The following is a 24,990-nucleotide window of genomic DNA, read 5'->3' as shown; positions in this document are numbered from 1 at the left end:
GTAAGCCCACCCTGTGCACTGACTGCATCTCCCAGGGGCTGCTGGTTCAAGGCCTGGGTCCCCCAACCCCCTGGGCTCCCTAGGACGGCCCCTCAGTGATTTAGGCCAATGGCTCTGGGCTGCTCTCCAGAAAGGTTGGGCTTGCCTGTGGCCCCCCCACCCAGGCCCTTCCCCATCACTCAGCTCTCCTAGCACTGACTGGGCAGTCCAGACAGCACAGCCCTGTGGCCCTACCACCTGTGGAATTGGACAGCAGCAGCCTCCTTAGTAGCAGAGGAAGGTGGTGGACAGCCCATGTGCCTATTCCTGCTTCATCTCCGCAGCTGGCTGGCTAAACCAAATCCCCGAGGCTGCACCGAGCCGGGCTGTCCCGGGCACTGAGGGCAGGCAGTTCTTTCCGGGCTGTGCCGCCCCCGCCCTATCAGCAGTTGGCATGATCCCCAGTCCTCGCCTCTCTTGCCCCGGTGGTGTGGGGAAAGGGCAGGTTACCTGGGGGGCTGCCATCCCTGTACCCCCAGTGAAGGTCTGTGGACCCCCAAGTGGAGGCAGCATCTCTCTGGGCCCCAAGGACAGGGAGTCGTGAGTGAACTCCCAGGATGACATGGTGTCAGGAGCTGTTTAGCCTGACTTCCCTCATACTGCATGGCCTGTGCCCCCTGCCCCCCACTAGCCAGTGGAGCCTGAGAACAAACTGCCATTGCTGGAGGACAAGAAACAGTGGTGAGGCAGGTCCAGGAGGCTGCCTGTGAGACCACCTTCCCCTCCTTCCTCCAAGCACTGTGGGACCCCAGGAGTGACGGGAGCAGGCTCCTCCTGCCCAAGGCCAGCCCAGCACCTTGTGGGCGCAGAGGGGGCTGGCTCTGCTGGGAAGATGCACTGTGCCCACCTGTGCCCCCTGTTCCTGGGTGGAGACCCCTTGGGAAGCAGCACCCTGGGGGCCCTGCTGACAACCAGGGATTCCTAGGGCCAGGCCACCCTCCCCTGTCCCTCAGTAAAGGACAGTGAGCAAGCCCTGGTCCTTTGGGCACCTGCCTTCCTCCCAGGAGGCGCCGACAGCCAGACTTTCTGGAACCTGGGTCCTGCGCCCTCCCTTGCTTCACCCCACCCCCACCCCTCCGCCTCACCGCCCCAGGCAGAGGAAACACATGGAGGCCACGGTGGACAGCCTGTCTGTTTATAGATCTCTGCCTGTCTCTGTCCGTCCGTCCGTCTGTCCACCTGGGTATATATATCTGTATCTCTATGAAGCGAAAAGGGGGACTCTCATGTAAAAATCCAAAATACAATTCTGACTATGAACAACCTGCAGGGTCAGTCCAAATGTGGCTGTGAAGCTCCAACAAAAACATGGTGCTTGGGGCCATGGCAAAGGCAGCAGGTGGGCAGGCCTGGGGGAGCCTCACTCCTGACCGGAGGCACCGCCCAGCCCCGAGCCCCTTTCTGCCCCGACTGGGGCTGTGGTGGCCCACCCACTACGTCCCAGGACTGTGTGCCTGCCCCGCTGCCCCAGGACCAGCCCTGCACTGGGGGGGGTGGCGGGAGGCGGGGAAGGGCAGGCCACGGGCCAGCCTGGCTCCTCCTGGGGCCTCTAGGAGACGGTGGGATCCTTGGCTTTGGAGGGCTCAGAGCCTGTCAGCAGGGAGATGGTGGGGTCATCCGTGTAGTCGTCCCCCTCCGAGAAGTAGGAGCCATCCCCCAGCTCAAACAGCACGGGCAGGTCGCTGCTCCCTGTGTCCACAGAGCCCGGGTCCAGGAGGAACAGAGGCTGTGCCGTGTAGTGCACCAGCTGCTTTCCTGTTGGGGGGGTCAGGACAGTGGGGCGGGCAGGATGTGGGGGCGGAGGGGTGGGGAGAGAGGGGCCTGGTGCTCGGCTTACCTGAGTCAGGGCTGCTGTTCTCCTCCTCCAGAGGCCTAGGAGGCTCCTGGGGAGACAGGAGCTCCTGGATCTGTAGGGTGGAGGGTACAGTGAGGGTTCCTGCTGGTCCCTGTCCCCCCAGCCCTGCCTTCTCCAACCCCGCCCCTCCCTGCCTACGCACGCTGGCCAGGCTGCTGTCAAGGTCAGGCAGGCTCATGTCGGGCACCGAGGGGCTGAACAGCTGTGAGAGGAAGGAGGCAAGTCAGGACTGTGCCTGGGGGTGGGGGTGGGGGGGCGGAGCGGGCAGGACTCACATCCAGCAGGGCACTGGTGTCCACACTGAAGCCGTGGCTGGTCAGCATGGTCTGCAGGTTGTCCAGGTTGGAGTCCATGGCATCTAAGTGGTCGCTGAGCTCATTCCTGACCCGGGGTGAGTGGACAGGTGAACCAGAGCCTGGGACCACCCCATCCAGATGCCCTCATGCTGTAGAAGGGCCCCCTGGCTGTGCTCCCCCCAGTGGGGCCCCTTAGCACGACCAGCATGGGCTGGGGGGACAGTGTGCTTGGATGGCTGGGGAAGCAGAGGTGCGGCTCGACCCATGTCACCATGAGGACTGTGGGGCCCCAGTGGTGACTCTGGCAGGGCCACCATGGTAGTGGGGAATATGAGGGCTGGTGGGGATTTGGAAGACAAAGGAGTGCAGAGGGAGCTACGCTGTGTGTGGTCGGTTAGCCTCTGCCCTGGTGCTGTGCAGGTGAGACCCAAGAAGGCCCTGGGCCACCAGGCACGCCTGGGCCATCGATGGGCACCTGGGCTGGCTCCGGAGGTGCCCTGGTGCCCACCCCACTGTGAGAAGCAGCTCAGTGAGCACAGCTACCCGGATCCTGCCTGTTCCTGTCAGTCAATGACCTGGTCCACTGGCCTGTGCCTGGGAGTCAGTGAAGATGAAGAGCCTGGAGGGCCCTCCCCCAGTGCAGAGGGGCCTGAGGGTGGTCACCAGGCAGGGCCATGTGCTTACTCCCAGGCCAGGGTCTGGTCCGCAGCTGCGGGAGGGGCCCGGGTGCTGGCGGAGCCCTCCTCCCCTCCCCAGTGGGGGCAGCGCTAACCCTGGCTGGACTCGGCCATGCAGAGAGGAAGAAGAGGGACAGGGGAAGAGGCGGGCGACCCCAGACATCTGTGGAGTGCGAGCCAAACTGTAAGATACAAAGACAAGAGCCCCCCATTGCAGGCGGGGGCCGGGCAGGCTCTGTGCCCGCCGTCCTCGCTCCCTCAGCCTCTGGGGCAGGGCAGCATGGCAGATGCAAGGACCATGTGGCCTGTTGCAGGAGAGGGTGACGACAGCAGTAAGGTGGCCAGGAACAGGAGCTCCCAGCCTGCCCTGCCCTGCCCCCTTGGCTCCCGTGGCGCTGGGGGTTGGGGGCTGATCTGGTCAGTACCTGCCTCCCTCCCCGGTCCCAAGCTTTGAGGTTGGGGCCAGGTTTGCCCCACTCAGCTGGCCCCAGGTTCCAGGGGTCCTGCAGTCTGAGCTAGAGCCCAGGGCTGCATTTCAGGGGCTGTGGTGGGGACAGCACTCACTTGTCCAGGCAGGCTACACTGAGGCACTTCTCTGGGGCAGAGGCAGGTGGGGGTGACGGGGTGTGGCCCCCAGCATCCTCCAGGGCTGTGGCTGAGGCAGCGGGGGCAGGCTCGCTCTCTCGCAGGATGGAGTCAATGAGGGTAGTCGGCGACAGAGGCGTGTCCACGGAGGACGGGTGTCCTGGACTCGCCTCCTCCACCCGGGGGCTCCGTGGTGGGCTAGGGGGCTCCTCTTTGACACGCACCAGGGGACTGCTGGATAGGGCCCTGGACACGGTGCAGGGGGGACATGTTACCAGGAGCCTCAGCTGGCCCCACCCCTTCCCAAGTCTGCCCTGGGCCCACAAGAGCTCGCCTAGCAGGGTACAGGACGGCTGACGGGGTGACGTGGCCCCCACCTCTCATCTATGCTCCTGCCTGGGGAGTCCAAGGGGCTGGAGGGAGCCAGTTCAGTGATGTCAGAGATTATGGGTCCGGTGCTGGAGACAGAGTCTGGAGGATAGAGGCTGGAGCTGCTGTAGGCCTGGGACGTGGCCTGCAATCAGAGGCAGGGGCCACATGTGGCATGTGTGGTGGCAGCAGCACCTCCACCCACCTGTGCCACACACCTGGCAATCCTGCCCTGCCTGGTGCTCACCGAGTATGGGCCTGAGCCGTGGACGTGCCCCAGGGAGTACTGCCGGCCGTACTTGGGCATGGAGTGTGCCGAATTGCTGTCATTCAACATCAGGGGGCTGTGGGGAAGGGGTGGGGTTAGCTGCCTTCCCCGGGCCCTCAGTGGTACCCAGGACACAGCTGACAGAGGATAGGGCTGGCCATGGGTCCAGTGTGGAGGGTGCAGGCATGCCCAGAGCCTCACATCTTTCTCTTCACCCCCAGGATCCGGTTTGACTGCACCAGCGAGATCAGGAACTGAATGAGCTGCAGGGCAGAGAGGACAAAGTCACCCCAGCCTGGCCCCACAGAGGGGACCCCGGCTGCTGTCCCCATCCCCACCTTATTGACGACTTTCTGCTGCTGTGCGTGCTTCTGCCGCAGACTGGCCACCTCCCTCCACAGGGCCTCGTTCTCGCTGCAACAGACCAGCTGGGTCAGTGGGGCCTGAATCCAGAAGCCCAGGGTGCCGGGAGCTCTACAGAGCCTCCTACTCACAGGCAGGTGCAGTTTGGCCTGGGCCCACCTTGGGACGAGGAGTGGCTGTGTGATGGGGCTGGGGGCCAGGCCTTGACTGACTGACTCTACTGCACTTGAAGGGCAGGACATACGCAGGGATCAGAAGCTGCCCATGCATGGTCCCCCCAGGTAGGGAGGCCTGTGTGCACTCCCACCATGCTGATGGGCCAGCCCAGACAAGCCCTGAGTGTCTTCTTCACAAAGAATTGCCCCTTGCCCTCACCCTGGGAGGGGCTGGTGTTCTGGAAGCCAAGTTCACCTGGCCCGTCTCCAGGTATCACAAAGCCAGGGGCTTCTGCTGGACCCTGATGTGGGGGAGAGTCTAAGATTCCTGTACGACATGGGGACCATGGGGACCTGCCATGCTGGGCCAAGGACAGCTGCCATGGGGTTGGGATTCCTGAGTCCCCAGGGTCCCAAAGTGGATGGGAGGAGACCCACACCAGCCCTCCTGGTTGCCTGTACCTCAGTCTCTTAAGTGCCAACCATGTGCTAGGCTCCTGCCAAGGGCTTCCCCAGACCCCCAGAGTCCTGACTCAGGAGGGCCACAGGGCTGGTTATTAGGTGCCCAGACACGCACCAGGATCAGAGGTTCCAGAAAGAACCGGAAATGCTTCCTTGGGCCTGAGCTGGGGGCAGACAGGAATGGTGACACCTGTGCCATGTGATGCCAGGGGCAGTGGGAGCCCCTGGGAGGAAGTGAGAGCAGCGAGCAGCCTCCTGCCAGCCCTGGCCTGTGCTGAGGGGCCTGGAGGGCAGGATTTGCCTGCTTAGAAGCAGGCTGGCCGATCCTGCCCACCTCTGCTTGTGGCTGCAGGAACCAGGCAGGGGCCACCCCCCCCCACCCCCAGGAAGACAAGGGTGGCCAGCAGGGGCTCTGGGGAGGTGGGTGCACAGTGGGGCACCTCCCAACCTCATTCTGTATTGGGAGAACAGCAGGCCCAAGAACTTCTATCCCAGAAGGCAGGGCTGGGGGAAGAGGCATGAGGGGCCGAGGGTGGAGCAGAGAAACCTGAGACCCCAGGCCAGGGCCTCCTCCTCCCGCCTGCCAACCCCACGTAGGCCCTGGACCTACTGCTTCATGGCCAGGAGCTTGGAGTCCATGCACTCCTGTTTCCCCTTCATCAGCTGCACGTCTGTCAGCAGCTTGGTGACACTGTCCTGGCGGATCTTTATGTCCTCACTCTTCAGGGTGGACACCTGGGTCAGGGGGTGGGAGGGCGTCACTGAGGTACCCTGGGGCTTGGCAGGCCTGGGACACAGTGGAAAGGCCCTAGGGCCTGCGGTCTGAAGAGGGGCTGGGAGGGACTGAGGCAGCGCTGGGTGGGTGGGGCCCATGAAGGACAGCAGGGTGGCGAGGGCTCGGGGCTGAGGCCAGGACTCACGCTGGTCACTTTCCTCTTGATGCTCTCCAGGAGCTGCTCCTGGCCACGCAGGAAGCACGGGTGCTGGAACTCAGTGTCGTCCCTCTCTGGCTTGACCAGGCCACCCTGCTCAATGTGGACCACTTTCCGAAAGCCATCTACATGAGACAGGATGGGGCAGCTCTCCTAAGTGCTGAGGACCAGATGCCCCTGCCCCCAGCCTGGCCACTGTGTCAGGAGGCTCCTGGAGAAGTGTTGCACATGGCACGACCCCAGTCAGACCCCACACTGCCACTCAGAGCCCATACCTGTGGGGGATGGGTGGTCTCGGTCTAAGGGGAACCCCCTGTCCCCACATGGCTCTCCCTCCCTGGTGAGTGTGGGAGTGCAGCTAGGACATCACAAGCTCTTCTCTGGGGACCCTAGGTTCACACCCACAAGGACCCTTCCTCCAAAGAAGAGGCACCCTGTGGAGGCCCCTGGTGTGCTGGGCTCCACGCCAGGCCCTGGGCCAGCACGGGGCTCCGCCTCCACCCGGCACAGCCCAGAGGCGAGGAACTCACACATGTTGAGCTGCCGCACGAAGCTGGCCATGTTGCTGTGCTTGAAATACTTGGGCAGCACCTCCTTGGCGAACTGGCCCTGGTCAAAGACGTGGAAGCTGCTCCCACTCTGCCGGGGGACACGGTGGGTCACAGGGGCGCTGAGGCGACAGGTGCCGCAGCCCGAAGCACCCCTTTCTGTGCAGCGGGTAGCACGGCATTCCCACCCTGTGGGGCTGGCGCCACAGGTGTCCCCGAGGGGCTGGCAGGAGGTGAGTTTGCCCCTGGGACCACCAGTTAGCTGTGCCTTGCCTGTGACCCTTGGCCTGTGCCCCCACGGGGAGGCCCAGGACGGGGTGATAGGAGCCACAAGGCCAGTGCTGGGGTCCTCATCACAGTGGGGAGCCCCAAAGGTTCCCAGACACTAAGTCTACACTCATAAAACACCCACAGCAAGCCCAGCCTGTCCTCTGGGGGACAGGTATGAGCTTCAGTCAGCCCGTTTTCCTCCAGAACTGCAAAGGCTGCACACTGAAGCGCCCAGGGCAAAGGGAACCCAATGCCTGTTACCCCATAAGAAAACATGCAGTTGTGGCAGAAGTGTGGCTTTGCCCTTCTTTCTGCACGTGAGGCGTGACAGAGACGTCGGGCGGCGCACACTGCCCCTCTTCCAGGACCTTCCCATGCTTAGTCCAGGCGCCAGTAGGAGGGTCTGGCAAGGGGGCGTCCGCGCGGGAGGGAGCCACAGAAGGGAGGGGACGGTGGCCTGTCATGGGTGCCAGAGCGGGACCAGACCAGTGAGGAGGGTGTCCACACAAGAAGGTGATGATGGGACATAGCCACACTGAAGCAACCGATCCAATGAAGAGATCCGTTAAGGACAGAGGGAGTAGGTCTCTCCCTGTCAGAGAAGGGAATTACTGCTGTGAAAAGGAAAAACCAGAAAGTCCCCTGCGGTGTGCAGAGTTGGAGCTTTCCAATATGCAGAGCTATGGTCGTAAGCACGGACGAAAGCCTGCGAGTGAGCAGAGTCAGTGGTGACGGGCTGCAGAGAAGCAAGGGAACACTGGCTGACATCAGCCACGCTGTTTAGAACTCTGAGGATTAACCAAAGAATGGCAGCAATATGGGCAGCGTCACCCCAGCAAGAGCAGCAAGCGTCCGGCCTTTCAACTTGCCATCCCCACGCTGTCTCCTGCAGCCCTGTGGACCAACGCTGTGATCAGGACACTCAAACAACCATCCCCCCCTGACAGCCCAGCAGCTCTCTGCGAGGTCCCACTTGCAAGGCTGTCCGTGTTTGATTTGACTTGAAGCTCTCCCCATGGAAAAAAGCCTTTTACCTAGGGGTATCTGTTGAAACATCTAGAGGCGATTTTTAATTGTGGCTGCCCAAACAGTGCATAACAGTTGGGGAAAACAGTGGACTAACCAGAGAACTTAAAAGGAAAAGCTGGTGAAACAGGTACGATCAGGGGCCTGGGAAAGCTCTGAACCATTCCTGGGACTCTAGAAGCCTCGTGCACACGCAGGGCTGAGCGCACACTCAGGAAAGACCTGAATGAGCCCTGAACTCTCACCTCAGGCTGACCTTGAGGCTCTGTGGAAGCAATAAGTGAAAGATAAAAGTAGGATTGTCAACGGCCTGGCCAGGGCTCAAGGTACTTACTCTCCAATGTATAGACAGAGTCCACCAGAAAAGAGAGGCTCGCCCAGACTCACCAGCTCCAGGCATCTGAGGAAATTTCCACCCCATCTCTACCTGACTAGCTAACTGAACAGACGGCAGTGGCCACAAGCAACAAACAACACAGCCTTTACAGATTAGTTAAGAAAAGTCACCAAACAAATAACTACTGGAACAAACAGCAACAGATACTGGGAAGGGGAACTGGACCTCCAGAGTTGCCACATTATATTAATTAAAACTCTAGTTTTCCACAAAAGTTATGAGATGCAAAGAAACAAGAAGGTATGGCCCATCTTCAGGAAAGAAAGGAAGCCCAGGGCACTGTCAAAAACAGCAGAGCGACCGGCAGTCACTGACGGAGCTGAAGGGCAGTGAACAGGGAGGTCAAAGAGAAATGGACTTCACTAAAATAGCCTCACTAAGTCACAAACAATTAAACGACAACAAAAATAAACACCGGAGAGGGTGAAGGACAGTCAATCAGAGGCATTACAATATATTAACTAAAATGTACAGCTTTTATACAAAAAAACACAAGACATGTAAGAAACAGGAAAAGTGCGACCCACACCCAGGGGAAGCGAGCTCCTGAGACTGCTTGCGGGAGGCACAGACGTCAGACTTAAGACAGACTTCGAGGAAGTCATTGTAAATGTTGAAAGAACAAAAGGAAACTGTGCTTAAAGAAGTAAAGGAAGGTAATGTGACAATATCTTATCACATAGGGAAAGTCAGTGAAGAGATAAAAGTCATAAAGGAAAAACTGACGGGAATTCTGGAGTTGAACAGTACAATAACTGAAATGAAAAATTCATTAGTGGGGATCATTAGTAGATGTGAACTGGCATAGAAAAGAATCAGGAAACTTGAAAATAGGTTGATGAAAATTATGCAATCTGAAGAACAGAGGAAAAAAAGAACAAAGAAAAATAAAGTGTCAAAAAAAAAAAAAAAAGTGGGACATGTTTAATTGCACCAGCATACATTTAACAGGAGTACCATAAGGAGAGGAGAAAGAAAGGACCAGAAAAAATATTCAAAGAAATAAGGCCTGAAAACTCCCCAGATTTACTAAAAGATCCATGAATATAGTATGTCTCCATTTACTTAGGTCATCTGTGATTTCTCTCATTAAATGTTTTATAATTTTACAGTTTTGGTGTACAGTATTAAGTTTTGTACTTAAGTATTTAAATTTTATAAGCATTTGTAAATGGTATTTAAAAAGCTAGTTTCAAGGGCCGGCCCGTGGCTCACTTGGGAGATTGTGGTGCTGACAACACCAAGTCAAGGGTTAAGATCCCCTTACCAGTCATCTTTTAAAATAAAATAAAATAAAATAAAAACTAGTTTCCTATTGTTTATTGCTAGCATGTAGAAATAAAGTAGATTTGTGTGTGACCTTGTATCTAGTGACTTGCAAAACTCATTCTTCACTTATAAGAGTATTTTTGCAGACTTCTTGGGGTTTTCTATGTAGGCAATCATGTTATTTGTGAATAAGAACCTTTTTATTTCTATTTCTTATCTTGTTGTACTGGACAGCACTTGGACTGGACTGGTGCCTTGTTCCTTCCCTTAGGGAAAAAGCCTTCAGTCTTTATCACTAAGTATGATATTAGGTGTAGAATTTTTTTTTTTTTTTTGGTGGACATTTTTGTATCAAATTGAAGAAATTCCCTGGTATTCCTAACTTTTGAGGTTTTTTGTTTCTTTTAATGTAATGACTGACAAATTTTGTCTAATTTTTTTTTTTTTTAAAGATGACCGGTAAGGGGATCTTAACCCTTGACTTGGTGCCATCAGCACCACGCCCACCCAGTGAGCCAACCGACCATCCCTATACGGGATCCGAACCCGTGGCCTTGGTGCTATCAGCACCGCACTCTCCCGAGTGAGCCACAGGCTGGCCCTGTCGAATTTTTTTTTGACAAATAATATAATCGTGTAGCACAAAAGCAGCCATAGACAAAATACTTATGAATGTTTGTGGCTGTGTTCCAGTAAAACTTTATTTACAAAGACAAGCAACCAACCCATGGCTGGTGGTCTGTGGACCTCTTGGCCTTCCCCTGTTTGTGGTGGTTGTCTTTCTATTACATCCACATGCGCTGTAAACCCCATCAGACAACACCATTTTAAAGAACTAAATCACACATATTCTAAAGAACTAAAGAAGAGAAGATTAGCCTTGTATATATCCAGACAGATAGTATTCCTGTTCATTTCCCATCGTAACTGATGTTCCAAGTTCCTATCTGGTGTCACTTGCCTTCTGTGTGAAAAACTTCCTTTACCAATTCTTTTAGAGCAGGTTTGCTTGCAACATATTTTTGTAGTGTCCTCTACTTAAGGATGTCTTTATTTAACCTCCATTCCTGGAGAGTATTTTCACTGGAATACAGCATTCTGAGCTAATGGCTTTTTTGTGCATCCCATTGCTTCTGGCTTCCATGGTTTCTGATGAGAAATGCACAGCCATGGGAGTTGTTACTGCCTAATCGGCAATACATTGGTTTTCTCCGGATGCCTTCAGAATCTTCAGTTTGTCTAGTTTTTGGAAGCTTGATTATGATATCTTGGTGTAGATTTCTTTGGGTTTATCTTTTTGTGGCTTGCTGAACTTGAGGTTTAAATCTTTTGCCTAACTTGTAAGTTTTTACCTGTTATTTCTTTAAACGTTTTTTTCTCTGCATTTCTTTCTGTTCTCCTCCAGGGACTCTGATGACATGAATGTCAGCCCCTTGGTGCTGTAACACAAGTCCGTGAGGCTTTGGTCACTGGGGATCTTCCTGCTGCTTTACCATCACCACATTCATTGACTTTCCTCTGTCAGCTCCATCTGCTAGTGACCCTGTCCAGTGTTCCTTATTTTGGTTACCGTAATTTTCAGTTCTAAAATTTCAACTCAGTCCTTCATTTTTTTTTGGCAGCTGGCTGGTATGGGGATCTAAACCTTTGGTGTTATAAGGCTGCGCTCTAACCAACTGAGCTAACTAGCTTCAACTTATTTGTAAGTTTTATTTCCCTGCTAAATCTTTCATTTCAAGAGTGTCTATCTTTACTTCTTACAACATTTTTATAATAGCTGCTTTAAAGTACTTGTCAGATAATTCCAATATCTGTGCCGTCTCAGCTACTAGCATCTTTTAATCTTTTCCCATGTAAATTGAGATTTTCATGGTGTGCATGTATGTAGAGCAATAGATTGTATCTTGGTATTATAGGTTGAATTGTGCCCCCACAAAAAGATCTGTTCAAGTCTTAACCCCCAGTACTTCAGAATTTAACCTTACTTGAAAATAGGGTTGCTACACATGTAAGTAGCTAATATGAGGTCTAACTGGAGTAGAGTAGGCCCCTAATCCAATATGACTGATGTCCTTGCAATGGGACAGCCAAGTGGAGACAGAGGTGCACAGGGAGAACACCATGTGACAACAAAGGCAGAGACTGAAGCCACACAGCTACAGCACAGGCACGCCAAAGATGGACAGCCACCACCACGAACTGGAGGAGGCATGAAAAGATGCCCTACTGCAGGCCACAGAGGGAGCACGGCCCTGCCAACAACTCAATTTCAGACTTCTGATGTCCAGACCATGAGACACAAACATCTGTTGTTTGCAGCCACCCAGTTTGTGGTAGTTTGTTATGGCACCTGTATGAAACTAACACATGTGGACACTGTGGGTACCTTGTTCAGAATCTGGGTCTTATTTAAATCCTACAGAGAATGTTGATGTTTTTGTCTTGGCGGGTGGTCAGCGTTGCTGGGTTTGGGCACACATTCTGAGTGGTCTGCAGTGGGCTGAGCCTTCGGTGTCAGCTCTGTGGTCAAAGCCTCTGCAGTGCGATTATGAGTGGCCCCACATGGGCTTCATCCAGTGGCTAGGCTGGCATCTGGACAGCGTTCTATCCTGCAGCTGAGCACTCCAAGGATGTGGCAAGTTGCTCAGGACCAGCTACACACAGGTGCAGCCTGGGGATGGGCCCAGCTTACAGCTCGTCTTCTGGGTCACCCCCCACCCCACTCCCCGCACTTCCCTCAGTACCTCCAAGCTTTCTGGGGCTCTACTTCTTGGTTTTCCAGCCAAAAAGCTAGGGTTTAATTTTGTCCACTCTGCTGTACACTTCCTGAGAATGCTTTTGTGCTGGGTCACAGGGAGCAACACAGAGGAAGTCAAGGGGGATCCCCTCCTCCTTCTGGGAATACAACTGCTCCACTAGTAGAAGGAGGAGCCCCTTCACTCTGAGTGTTGCTGCTGCTGGGTCGCACTGCTGTCCATGTGGCTGCCATCTCTGCAGCTGGGGTGTGAGATGGTGACGGAAAACAGAGCAAGGAAGCGGGGTTGCTCCATTCTCTCTGAGCATTAGGAAACCCTTTTCTATGCCTTGAGCCACTGCTGGAGGGCTTCTCCTGGAGCTTTCTCTGTCTGTGCCAATACCCACTTTTGGGGTTAGGGCACTTTAAGTCCAAGCCAGGTATTCAAAGGACAAAAATAGTAAACTCACCACCAGTTTGGTGGCACTTCAAATTCTGGTATTCTTTGCCAATCCACATGCTGCTATTCACTTTTTGGAATCCTCAAATAGCTTCTGCACCCTGCTCAGGTATTATAGTTGAATTCCATGGGAGAAGCAGGGTGAATGGCGTTTACTCCCCATCCCTGGAACCAGAGCACCTTTCCCTTAGAATTTGTAAGCTCCAAGTCAGGAGTCGGCAAACTTTTTTTTTTGTTTGTTTTACAAAGGATCACATAGTAAATATTTCTGCCTTTGCAAGCCAGATAGTGTGTTTCAAGTATTCAACTCTGCTGTTACAGCCCTAAAGAAAGCAGCTGATGCAGTTTGGATGTGTTGTCCCCTCCAAAACTCATGTGGAAATTTGATCTCCAATGTGGCAGTGTTGGAAACTGATTGAGTCATGGGGACGAATCCCTCATGAATGGATTAATGCTCTCTCTTGTGGAGGACGGGTAGTGAGTTCTTGCTCTATTAGTTCCTGTGAGACCTGAGGACACTGGCACCTTCTCTCTCTTTCTCTCTCTCACCATGTGATCTGCTCATACCCACCGGCAGCCTGCCACTTTCCACCATGAGTAGAAGCAGCCTGAGGCCCGTGCCAGATGCAGCTGTCCCAGAATCGTAAGCCAAATAAACCTCTTTCCTTTATAAATTACCCAGTCTCAGGTACTTCTGTTATAGCAACACAAAACGGACTAAAACAGCAGCCACAGACTACATGCACATGAGTGAATGTGACTTGGCTCAAGGAGGACATGTCAAGGAGTGAAATGAATCACTGGTGTAAAATGATGAGATCAGGATGTAAGAGATGGAAATGCATCCTGGGAAAACTAATCAATCAGAAGGTTAGTGGTGATCATGGCAAGAGGAGTGTCCCTGGGGTCGCAGGGGAGGGCGTGGGGTTGCAGTGGGCTAAGGCAAGGAACACGGAACACTCTTGGAAGAAGACTGGCTGTGTAGGGAAGAAGTGTCAGGGTGGTAACAGTTTCCACTGAGGGGACGGAGCAGGTGTACAGGGGTGTTTAAGTGATAAGAGGTGTCTGGTGGACTGCTGGGGAATGTATGAGTCCAGGAGATGGACAGCCTCTAACATGGGAAATATGGGGGAAGACGGCATAGGTCCTGCTGGGCCTTTACCCTCTCCCCAAGTCTTGCGTGAAGGTGCCCCCCAGGCTGCTGCTGGGCCTCAGTCTCCCCAAGTGGCATCTATTACCCACCCAGTGACAATCCATGCCCCGTCTCCACCTTCAAGATAGGCCTCTTTGCTGAGCTCTACACCTGCTAACTGGACACCTCTATACAGCTGACCATCAAGGTCTCTTCCCCCACCTTTCTAAAAAGGAAGACTTAATTTACACACCATAAAATCTATCATTCTAAGTGCACAGCTTGATCAGTTTTTCACATAGTTATTTAACCACCACCACAAGCAAAGAACAAAACACATTTCCATCATTCCAGAAAGTACCCTATATCCCCTCATAGCCAATCCCCTCCCTTCATCTCCAGTGAACCACTGATCTGATTTTTGTCCCTTTGGCTTTGCCTTTTCTGACTGGCATCTAAATGGAATCATACAGTATGCAGCCTTTGTGTCTGACAGCTTTCACCTAGCATAACGCCCCTGAGATGCAACCACACATCGGCACGCTCCTTTTGAGTACCGAGTAACATACCGTTGTGCGAATGTCTCAGTTTGTTTATCCACTCACCGGCTATTATGACTACAACTGGACAAACATTTGTGTACAGGTTTTTGCGTGGATATAGGTTTTCATTTATCTTGGGAAAAACCTACAAGTAGGACTCATGGCCATGTGGTAAATGCCTGTTTAACCTTATGAGAAACCACTAAACTGCTTTTCAAAGTGCACCTATCACTTTGCATTCTTAGTAATGCACAAGAGTTCTGGGGACTCTAGAGGCTCTGCAGTCCCTGCAGCACCAGGGCTGTCAGCCTTTAAGTTTAGCTGTTTTGTGGAGTGGAGAAGCACCTCGCTGTGGTTTTAATTTACATTTCTCTGACAACAAATGCTGCTGAGCATCTTTTCAAGTGCTTATTTGCTATCTGTATAGCTTCTTTTGGTGGAGTATCTGTTCTTTTACCTTTTTAAAAATGGGTTGTCTTATTGAATTGCAAGACTTCTTTACATATTCTGGATACCAGATGTATGCTTTGCAAATACAGTGTGGCTTGCATTTTGATTCCTTAGCAATGTATTTTGAAGAGCAGAAGTTCTTAACTTTGATGATCTTCTTAACTTTTTCCTGTTTTGTGCTTTTTATGTCCTAATTCAAAATCAAAGATGTTTTTTCTTGTAGAAGGTTTACAGTTTTAGCTCATATTTTAGTCTATGATTCACTCTGAGTTAATTGTTGTACAGGGTGTGAGGTCACGGACAAGGCTCACATTTTTGCTTATGGATGTCTAATTATCCCAGCACTGTGTGCTGAACAGACTATTGTCTCTCCATTGAAGTACAGTGGCACCTTTGTCAAAAATCAATTGACCTTGGGTGGGTGAGTCAATTTCTGGACTCTGTAGTCTGTTCCATTTACTTATGTTTATACTATGTCAATATCACTCAGTCTTATAATGATAGCTTTACAGTAAATCTTGAAACCAGATAGTGTGAATCTTCCAACTTTGTTCTCCTTTTAAAAACACTGAGTCTTCTGCTCTGTGACCATGGTATTTCTCTCCATTTACTTGGGTGTTGTTTAATTTTTCCTAAGCAGTGTTTCGCAGTTCTTGGTGTATAAATTTTTTACATATTTTGCAAGATGTATCTGGTATGGAGCGTATAGAGGGCCCCTCCATGGTCCCTGCCTGCGTTGTTCACACCTGTGAGCTGTCTCCTCCCACAGTGGACCAGGGTTGTTCTGTGTGACCAACAAAATCCAGCAGAGGTGACAGTATTCAGCAATACATGATAAAAGCCACCCAGGGCTCCCGCACTCTCTCATCTCTCAGGCCACTTGCCCTGGGAGAAGCAAGCTGCCATGTTATAAGCAACTCTAAGGGGAGGCCTCACGGTAAGGAATTATAGTTTCTAGCCAACAGCCACCTGAGTGAACTTGGAAGCAGTCTTTCATACCCAGCTGAGTCTTGAGATGACTTCAACTTCACAAGACCTTGAGCTAGAAAAGTGTTCGTTGTTTTAAACAGTTAAGTTTGGAGATAATTGGTTATATAGTAATAGATAATACGACCACTAAATCTTTTGTGCTTTTTGATACTATTGTAAAAATTTCAATTTTCAACAGCTCGTTGCTAGTACATAGAAATAATACTGATTTTTCTTTATTAACCTTGTATCTTACGACCTAAATTCATTTATCAATCCTAATAACTTTCTTTGTAGATTCTTTGGGATTTTATAAGTAAAGATAATACTGTCTATGGATGGAGATAGTTTTATTTCTTCCCTTCCAATCTGTGTGCCTTTTATTTATTTGCCTTACTGCACTGACTAGGACATCTGATACATGGTTGAGAAGAAGTGGTAAAATCCTTGCCTTGTTTCTCAGTCCTGGGGAAAGGCATCCAGTTTTTCACAAATATAATGTTAGCTGTTGGTTTTTTTGTAGACATTCTTCATTGGACTGAGGAATTCCTCTACTGTTCCTAATATGCTAAGTTTTTATCATTAAATGGATGTTAAATTTTGTCTAATGCCTTTTCTGTCTCTTTTGAGATGATCATATGTCTTTTCCTTTTTTTCTTTCTGTTGATAGGATGAATTACACCAAATTTAGAATACTTACAGACTTACATCTTAAGAGTTTTATTCTGGTCTCATGTCTAACATAGTTTCTGATGCATTTTTTTTAATCTTTTGTTCTTCTGTATGTGATTTCCTTTCCTTTTCTGGCTGCTTAAGATTTTCTCTTCATCAGTCATTTTTAGCAATTTGATTGTGATATGCCTTGAATGGCTTTCTTTGTTCTTATTCTGCTTGGCATTCATTGATATTCTTGGATATGTGAGTTTACAGCTTTTCAAAAATCTAGGGAAAATTTTGGCTGTTATTTCTACAAATATTCTCTTTCCTCCCTCTTTTCTGGGACTTCAATTATGTTAGACCACATGATGTTATCCCACCAAGGCTCTGCTAATTTGTTTTGGACAAATTTCTCTTCTTTCTGTGGACCACTGTGGATAGCTTCTGTTGCTTTTCTAGTTCAGTGATCTTTTCTTCTGAAGTTTCTAATCTGCTGTTAATCCACTCCAGTGACTTTTAAAAATAATCTTTTTATTTTAGAATACTTGTAGATTTACAGAAAAGTTGGGAAGATAGTACAGAGGATTTCCATAGATGCCACACCCAGTCTCTCTTATTATTAACATCTTGCCTTAGTATAGTACATTTGTCACAAGTACATTAAAGACATTGTAGGCCAAAGTCCATACTTTATTCAGGTTCCTTACCTTTTATGTTCTTCTCTTCCAGGACACCATCGAAGATTGTACATGACATTTACCCATCATGGCTCCTCAAGCACCTCTGGGTGGTGGCAGTCTTTCAGACTTGCCTGGTTTTCGATGAGGAATGAACACTGGTCAGGGGTGTTGTAGAATGTCCCTCAGTTTGTCTTTGTCTGGTGTGTTCTCGTAATTAGTTGGGGTTGGCATGTTTTCGGGAGGAAGGCCAAAGAGGTGAGGTGCTGTTGTAGTCCCCTCACATCAAGAGCAGCACCATCAGTGACTCGTCCCTGTTGATGCGACCTTCAAACCATGGCCAAGGTCGAGTTTTCAGGCATATCCACCATAAAGTTATCTGTCCCCCCTTCTACTGTGCTCTCTGGAAAGAAGTCACTATGCGCAGCCCACACGTCAGGGATGGGGAGTTACATGTCATCTCCTTGAAGGAGGGGTATCTACATAAATAATGAAATTCTTCTGCCTGGGAGATCAGTTCCAGTGACATTTTGTCCAGTTTGCTTGTTCTTTATATCTTCCATTCCTCAGTCTTCATGTTTTTGCTTTCCTTCCTTGAGTACACAGGGCATTTTAATAATTATTTTAATGTCCTTGTTGGCTAATCCCATCAACCTGGGTCTGTCACTATGGCCTATCCCCTCCTGTGGCAAGTCACATTTTCCTGCCTACTGGCCTTCTATTAGTTTTGATTACATCCTGGGTGGGAGTTTCATGTACACCGTGTGTCTAGATTTCACTGTCCTCCTTGCGAGAGTGCTGTACTCTGTCCTGGAAATCAGTTAAGTTCTGTTTTGAAGCATGTTTACATTGCATTTAGAGTAGCCTTTGCTCCGGGGCTTGTTTAGCACCACTTTGGGGTTGTCAGTCTTCTAAGGTCTCTGCTGAATGCTCTGTGTAATCCAAGTGGCTTCTCCACTCTGGCTGGTGAGAGCTCACACAACTCACGGCTCCATGTGAGCTCTGAAAGCTGCTCACTTTGCAGTTGTTCTCTCCCTCGAAGCTGTTCCCAGCCTGGCTTCATTTGTTTCACTGCGTACATGAGCACAGGACTCAAGGGGGCTCACATGCAGACTCCTGGGGCTTATTTTCCACAGCATAACTAACTCCCTCCTCTCTCTGTACCATGCCCCACAAATTCTAGCTGCCTCAGCTCCCCCAAAGTCTGGGTTCTCACATAGAAAGCCTGTGCAATTATGGAGTTCACCTTAGTCCTTACTTGTTTTCTAATGCCTGAACTATCATTCAGCTGTTTCTTACATGCTGAGAGAAAACCTAAGTTGAATGTGTAAGGCAAGCCCTACCTTAAAGACCAGCTGGAGTTTCAGAGGATCTGCTGGTGAGTCCACCAGAGAGAACCCGATGCTCCCTCTCCCTGCCTCAGTGGCCCTAGGCCCCTCCTCCGCTGACTACAGACACTTCTTGGAAGACCTTATATCTCAATAAGCTTATATAGCTTATACTTGAACATAATGAAAACCTGTATTGCAAATATGGAAGGACCACGCTGCCCAGCTACTGGCTAGTGGGGGATGCCCTCGCTCCCTGAAGCGCGGGTGTGAGTGAATGCCGAGTGCTACGCAAGTCCAGACTGCAGCGCTGCGGATGAGCTGGATGCACATAGTGTTTACATACAGAAGGCTGTGTCTTGATCCAAAAAGGCGAATGAAGGGCTGGCCCGTGGCTCACTTGGGGGAGCATGGTGCTGACAACACCAGGTCAAGGGTTAAGATCCCCTTACTGGTCATCTTTTAGAAGTAAAAAAAAAAAAAGGCAAATGAGCACTGTACCCCGTGACACAGCCCACCTGCACTTTCGAGTATTTGTCCAGGCCACAAGCCCTCCCTAGTTTAGTACTCTTACCAATCCAAAGATGAGTCTGTGAAATGTGCTCTGGCTCCTGGGTGTGGCCAGCTGACCACTCTGTGTCCCACAAACTTGGGCTTTAGGAGAAGCAAGTGTATATGAAGACGTGGCTGCAACTGGCACGTGGTGAGTGGGGGCCACGGGTGGCCACAAGAACACGGAAGCAGAGAAATCCAGCCTGAAGAGTGTGGCAGATGGGAAGCAACAAGCAGGTGCAGAGGGTGGCCCACTCTTCGGTCCCCCTCCCCCGGTCCCAGTTCTGTCCTCATCTGAGAGAGAGCTCATCCGTACCCTTCTCATACTTTCCTGCTCAAGCTGGCTCTGGGTCACTCCCGCAACACAAGCACCACAGCCAGTGCCTTCCTCATCATCTCCAATCACGGCCACCCTGCACTCTGACCTGCAGGCCCACTGAGCACATGCTGGTTGGTCAACTCTCTGCTCACCATGGAGCCAACAGCATCAGAGGGGAGGACATTGTGGCAGCAGCTGCCAGGCACCGGGCAACATCTGGGGACCAATCTTTTACAGCCTGAAGACTAGCCTACTCCTCCTCCTGCCAGACATCAAGGAAACCCTGCAGCCAAAGGAGCAAGCTCCGGGGTCTACCGAGTGTGCAGGCTCCAGCTCAGCCCTCCTTATACCCAACCAGAGCTATTTGCTTCCTCCAGAGTAGGCACTGCAGGTCCTGCTGACCTCCTCCCTGGCTCTCCCTGTACGTAGGCCCACTCTCCTTAAAAATAGGGACTCCCAGGGCCAGGCCACCCTCCTCTGGCCCTCAGTTAAGGACAGTGAGCAAGCCCTGGTCCTGTGGGCATCTGCTCCCCTCCAAGGAGGCCCCCACCACTAGACCTTCTGGGACCCAGGCCCTGTGTCCTCCTCGCTGTGACATACCCCTCTGCCTCACCACTCCAGCCAGAGGAAACACAAGGAGGCCACGGCGGAGAGCCTGTCCGTTTATAGATCCCTGCCTGTCTCATCTGTTCATCCGTCTGTGTGTATATATCTGTATCGCTATGAAGGGAAAAGGAGGATTCTAACATAAAAATCCAAAATACAATTCTGACTATGAACCAGCTGTTCCGTCACTCTAAAGGTGGCTGGGGTCTAATTAAGAAAGCAGAGGCTGGCTGGTTAGCTCAGCTGGTTAGAGCATGGTGCTGATAACACCAAGGTCTAGGGTTTGATCCCTGCACTGGCCAGACACCAAAAAAAAAAAAAAAAGAAAGAAAAAAAAGAAAGCAAGCAAGTAGGTGGGATACAGCCAAAGTTTGACTCTGAGGGCACGGGGAGGGGGTCCCTTGCTGCTCTCTACCTAGGAAACACACATTGCCTGGTAAAGGCAGGCAGCGAGCCTTGGCCAGGACAACTCTGCAGCAAGAAAACAGAGCTCAGAGGTTTGTTTTTACCACTTTCTAGCTCTTTGTTAGGCTTCTTGGTATCTTCAAGCCTCAGTTTTCTCGTGTATAAAGTGGAAATTGCGTTGCCTACTTTAATGGCTGTGGGTGGAACAGAACTAGTGCACAAGAAGGCCTAACCTTGTGCTGTCACAGAGACACTGGATGAGGGCAGCTGTGCCCCATTCGACAGTCATCACTGGAGGTGTCCTGGGCTCATGGGGCTCCAGAGCCTGCAGCACACTGCACAGTTGCCAGGCCTCCAAGGTGGGGCCCAGGGGGCCTGCAGGCTGTCTGAGAATGAGCTCACCAGGCTCTCAGAGCCAGGGAGCAGGCGTAGCCCTGCCTGTCATGGAAGATCTGGATGCGGTCTGTGACCAGGGGTCCCAGTGCCTGGCATGACGGGGGGCTCTGCTCCTGTAATTCCTCATGTGATTTCATGAGGAGCACCTGAGTGGACACCCCGCCCCATGCCTTACTGCAGGGACTGCTCTGCCCCTGACTGTCCACCCAGAGACCAGTTCCTCTCAGTGGCCAGCTTATTAGTGGTGCTCAGTGGACCTCCCTGAAGCAGGCCAAGCCTTGGCGACTTCTAGCTTCCTCAGTCTCTGTGACACACCTTTATAGCATAATTTCTGCTACCAGAGTGAGGAGAACTGCACTATCAGGCTAGGACTGGTGTGAGGCCAGAGAGGCACCCAGGAACCAAATTAAAGAGGCCCAATGACCTCCTTTTGGGACCGTCCAATGATCGGGGGGGGGGGGTTGCCTTTAAAACTAGCGTTTCCTTAAATCTTGCCTCTCTGGCTGCAGCCTAGCCTGGCCCTGATTGTTAGGCCTTGCTCTAGCCCTGGCTCATCCTCACCTGCACGTCCGACAGTTTGGCACAAATCACGTGGCCCTGAGCTTATTCTCAGGTTCCCCAGTCAGCTGGGCGGCTCCTGGGGAAGGGACTCCACAGCCAGCCATGCAGGGCAAGCGGGGAGTGGGGCTGGGACAGTCTGAGTTTTAGGAGATCTATCAGGACAGTGACTCACCGCTTAGTTAGATTTGAAAACATCTCTTCCTTGCAATTATGAAATGTACGTTTACTTTTTAAATATTAGAAAAAAAAATTATCTGTTATCTTACCATCCAGGGATAGCCAGGCCTACTTTACATACTTCTTTTCAATCTTTTTAAAAAGTGTGAACAAAGTTATTACTATTATTATATTTTGGTGGCTGGCCAGTACAGGGATCTGAACCCGTGACCGTGGTGTTTTAACATGGCACTCTAACCAATAAACAAAATTATATGTCATACAAAATTGGGATTAAACTGTACCTGGTGTTCTGAACCTTCATTTTTCACTTATGTTTGGGCATTTCTCCACATTTTAAAATTCTCTAAAAAGGCTGTTGCACTCCTGGGTCGGCCTGCAGTCCTGCAAGGCCCTAGCAAGAGCTTAGCTGGTGGACAGAAGAGCCACTGCACAAGGAGGAAGACGGGCTGAGAGACAGTTTCCAGGATGCAGCAGGAGCGCCCAGCTCTCAAGCTATATTTACTGAATACTGTTATCCAGGCATTCAGCCTCTCACTGCATCTCTGGGTACTAGATCCAATTGCACCTTTGGGAGGAGGTGAGGAGAATCCCACTGAGGAGAATCACCTTTCCTCACACCCATGCTCTCACATGGTTCCTATGTGAATCCTAACCTTGCAGTCACCAAATTTCCTCTCCAGGGCACATAGAGCTGTACTGTCTTTCAGAACCTGTCTGGGGAGCACCTGGGTCTCTCAAGGCCTTTACCTGTTCGGGAGACACACACCTAGTGCATCTTTAACTGAACGAGGGTTTGGGGATGGAAAAATGAACACCACCACACAGAGTCTCTGGATGGTGACCTGTTGTCCTGCCCCCCAGATCTCAAGCCAGGCAGACAAAGTGCAGTGGTTGTCCAGAGCTGGCCCCACACCAGGCCAGGCTCAGTAAAGACACTGGCCATAGTTTCTGGGGCTGGAATGTCTCCTCCCAGTCATTCAGCCCTGACAGTTAGCCACTGCACCTGATTCTCCCTTATTCCCTTGTATCAAACAGGGGGAGTTTTTCTTGGCAGAATAGTGAGAAAACTTCCAGCACAGAGAAGGCCCCCGAGAGTGTGGATATCAGAGCCTTCCCAGGATCTCTGAGAGGTGGATTCTTGGCAGTGAATCTGCAGGAAGATCCCATGCTGGGACTCCACTGCCAGAGAGGTGGCAGGGCTCGTATGGGTGCCCTTGAGGTCATGGGGACTACAGCATCATCTCCTATCTCCCTGCCAGGCAGCCAGCTCCGGGAAGCTCTGGACCCCTCTGCCCAGCTTGGAAAAGGGCTTCCTTTCATTTGTTAGCCCATGTTGGGTTTCTGTCCTCATTGTCATGCCAGCCCCCACCACTGAGTCCTGCACCAACTACAGCCTGCTCACACCCCTGCTGCTCACAACCAACCAGGCAGAAGCACACATTTGTGATCCAGTCAGCAACCTGTCCCTCCCCAGGGAAAACATGCCAACAGGGCCCACAGGAGGCACGGCTGCTGTGAGCAGAGGCTGGTCACAGGCCTAGCCAGATCCCACTCAGAGGCCCTGCCCAGAACACACTGTGGGCTGTAGAAGAGAGCATACCAGCACTTCATCCACACGCTCACAATCTTCAAGCAGAAACAGCAAGCAGATTATGGACCAGGACGATCACCCCAGTAGGATTAAGCTCAGAGTATCCCAGAGGACCTCTGGTGCTCCTCCCTCAACGGGGCAAGCGAGGCAAGCGTGCTTCCTGTGAGTTAATGCAAGAAGAGGTGGGAGGAAGGGTGAAGGAAGACAGAAAGATGGGGTCATTCCCTTTGGTCAGGAAAATGAAGAGAGCCTGCTGTAAAGCACACTGCCTCTTTTTGGAACTAGGACTGGGGAAGGCCAACACAGAGGAGGGACCAGCAGGTCAAACACAGTGTTTGTACTGAGAGCAAAGCTGCATGACTTCTAGTCTTCCCTTTACTCCCAAACACGCTTTAGGCAAAGCAGAGCTTCAGTAAACAGCCAACCCGAGAGGCAGAGAACCTGGACTCTAGCTCCGGGGTAACTTGAGTCCAGACTCTTTTATTTCTGATAGCTTAAGAGACAGGCCTACGGAAAGGATCCAGCAGCATTTTGGCTCACAGGAGATCAAGCAAGTGGCACAAAGCCTGTAACGGTTCCTCCAGAGGCTCTGATCAGTGTGGCCTTTTTCAGGCCACCATTTACCTGCCCTGGGCTATGGCTCTGACCCTTAACGGACACGAGATCACAGCCAGGATTCTGGTCTCCAACTCCAGACACAATCACTGATGTACTTCTGCAAACCGGAGCTGTCCGGTCTTGCAGGGTCACCATGTAAATAAGCCTGCTGCCAGGCAACTGAAGACAGGGACATGAACAAAGACGCCCCATTACGTTTGAAAAACAAATTTGCTCTCGGGAAACCCAGCCCAGGTGTCTGGATGCCGGTTTGAGAACAACTTGAAGTTTACGACGTCTACTTTCCGCTTTCACTCCCTTTCCTCCTCTACTAGAGCGCCATCCTCCGTTCCGTGTGCCGAGTCCGGCCTCCTTCCTCCTCCCTCCAACAGCTGTCGACCCCTGTACCGCACCAGAGAGACGGACGGCGCTCGACGCTGGTTCCCAGGACAGAAGCACTTCCGCCACTGTCCGGCAGCGGGCCAGCAGCTCCGTCCTCCCCAGCCCAGGGAAGCTCCACCTGGGCAGGGGCTGAGCCGGCGGGGGGCCTCGGAGCGGACTTCCCAGCCCAGAGTTCCGGGTCCGGGGCAAACTTGGGCCCGCGGCGCCCTCGGGGACGGGCGGGCTGCCCCGCGCCCCGGCCTGCTCCCCGCGGTCCCGCCCCACACTCGGCGGAGCAGGCGGGGGCGCGGCTCGTGGCCCGAGCCCGGCGGGCCGCCCCGTCCCTACCGAGGCCTCCCTCCGCGCCCACACACGGCCCCTCACCGGGCTCCAGCAGATGAGCGCGTCGGTGTCCGGGTCGCTCACGAGGGTCCACAGCTTGGTCAGGAAGGCCGGGACATTGCTGGGCCCCGCCGCGCCGGGGCCCATGGGTTGATCCATCTCGGGTGAGGCAGCGAGAGGCTGGGAAGGCGGCCGCAAGGGGGAGCCGAGGGGCGGGCTAGCACCGTCACCGCGCCTGACGCCCGGGCCGCACCGCCGCCCGCTGCGCACACACGGGCCCGGGGCCTGGCATGGCCGCCGCCATCTTGCGACGCGCGCGCTCCCGCCGGCGCCCGCCCGCCCACCCGCGTACGCACGGCGCGCGCAGGGCCCGCCCTCGCCCGAGCCCTACCTCAGCCGCGCAGGCCCCGCCCCCGCCCGAGCCCTCCCTCAGCCGCGCTGGCCCCGCCCCCGCCCGAGCCCTCCCTCAACCTCGCAGGCCCCGCCCCGCCCGAGCCGTACCTTAGCCGCTCAGGCCCCGCCCCAGTCCTACCTCAGCTGCGCAGGCCCCGCCCCGCTGCGCAGGCCCCGCCCCCTTTTGCCCACCAATCCAGGCCGGGG

At 52.5% G+C, this 24,990-nt stretch overlaps 1 protein-coding gene across 2 annotated transcripts; it reads right to left on the bottom strand.

Moving 5' to 3' along the window:
- Positions 1-1,158: 1,158 nt before the first annotated feature.
- On the bottom strand, positions 1,159-24,717 carry HSF1 (heat shock transcription factor 1). Of its 2 annotated transcripts, XM_063079448.1 has the most exons (14): positions 24,433-24,717; positions 6,532-6,640; positions 5,990-6,126; positions 5,680-5,804; positions 4,428-4,503; positions 4,291-4,352; positions 4,069-4,165; positions 3,830-3,966; positions 3,432-3,698; positions 2,963-3,049; positions 2,170-2,275; positions 2,037-2,096; positions 1,877-1,946; positions 1,159-1,794 (listed from the first exon to the last, which is right to left on the bottom strand). In XM_063079448.1, the coding sequence occupies exons 1-14, from the start codon at positions 24,547-24,549 to the stop codon at positions 1,589-1,591; spliced, it is 1,656 nt and encodes a 551-aa protein (XP_062935518.1). In that variant the 5' UTR covers positions 24,550-24,717; the 3' UTR covers positions 1,159-1,588. The 2 variants fall into 2 exon arrangements, with proteins under 2 accessions (XP_062935518.1, XP_062935519.1); XM_063079449.1 differs by lacking the exon at positions 2,963-3,049.
- Between the last annotated feature and the right edge of the window lie 273 nt (positions 24,718-24,990).

The sequence above is a fragment of the Cynocephalus volans genome, chromosome 15, assembly GCF_027409185.1.
Source record: "Cynocephalus volans isolate mCynVol1 chromosome 15, mCynVol1.pri, whole genome shotgun sequence".
NCBI lineage: Eukaryota > Metazoa > Chordata > Mammalia > Dermoptera > Cynocephalidae > Cynocephalus > Cynocephalus volans.
This window is presented reverse-complemented; position numbering and strand designations above follow the sequence as displayed.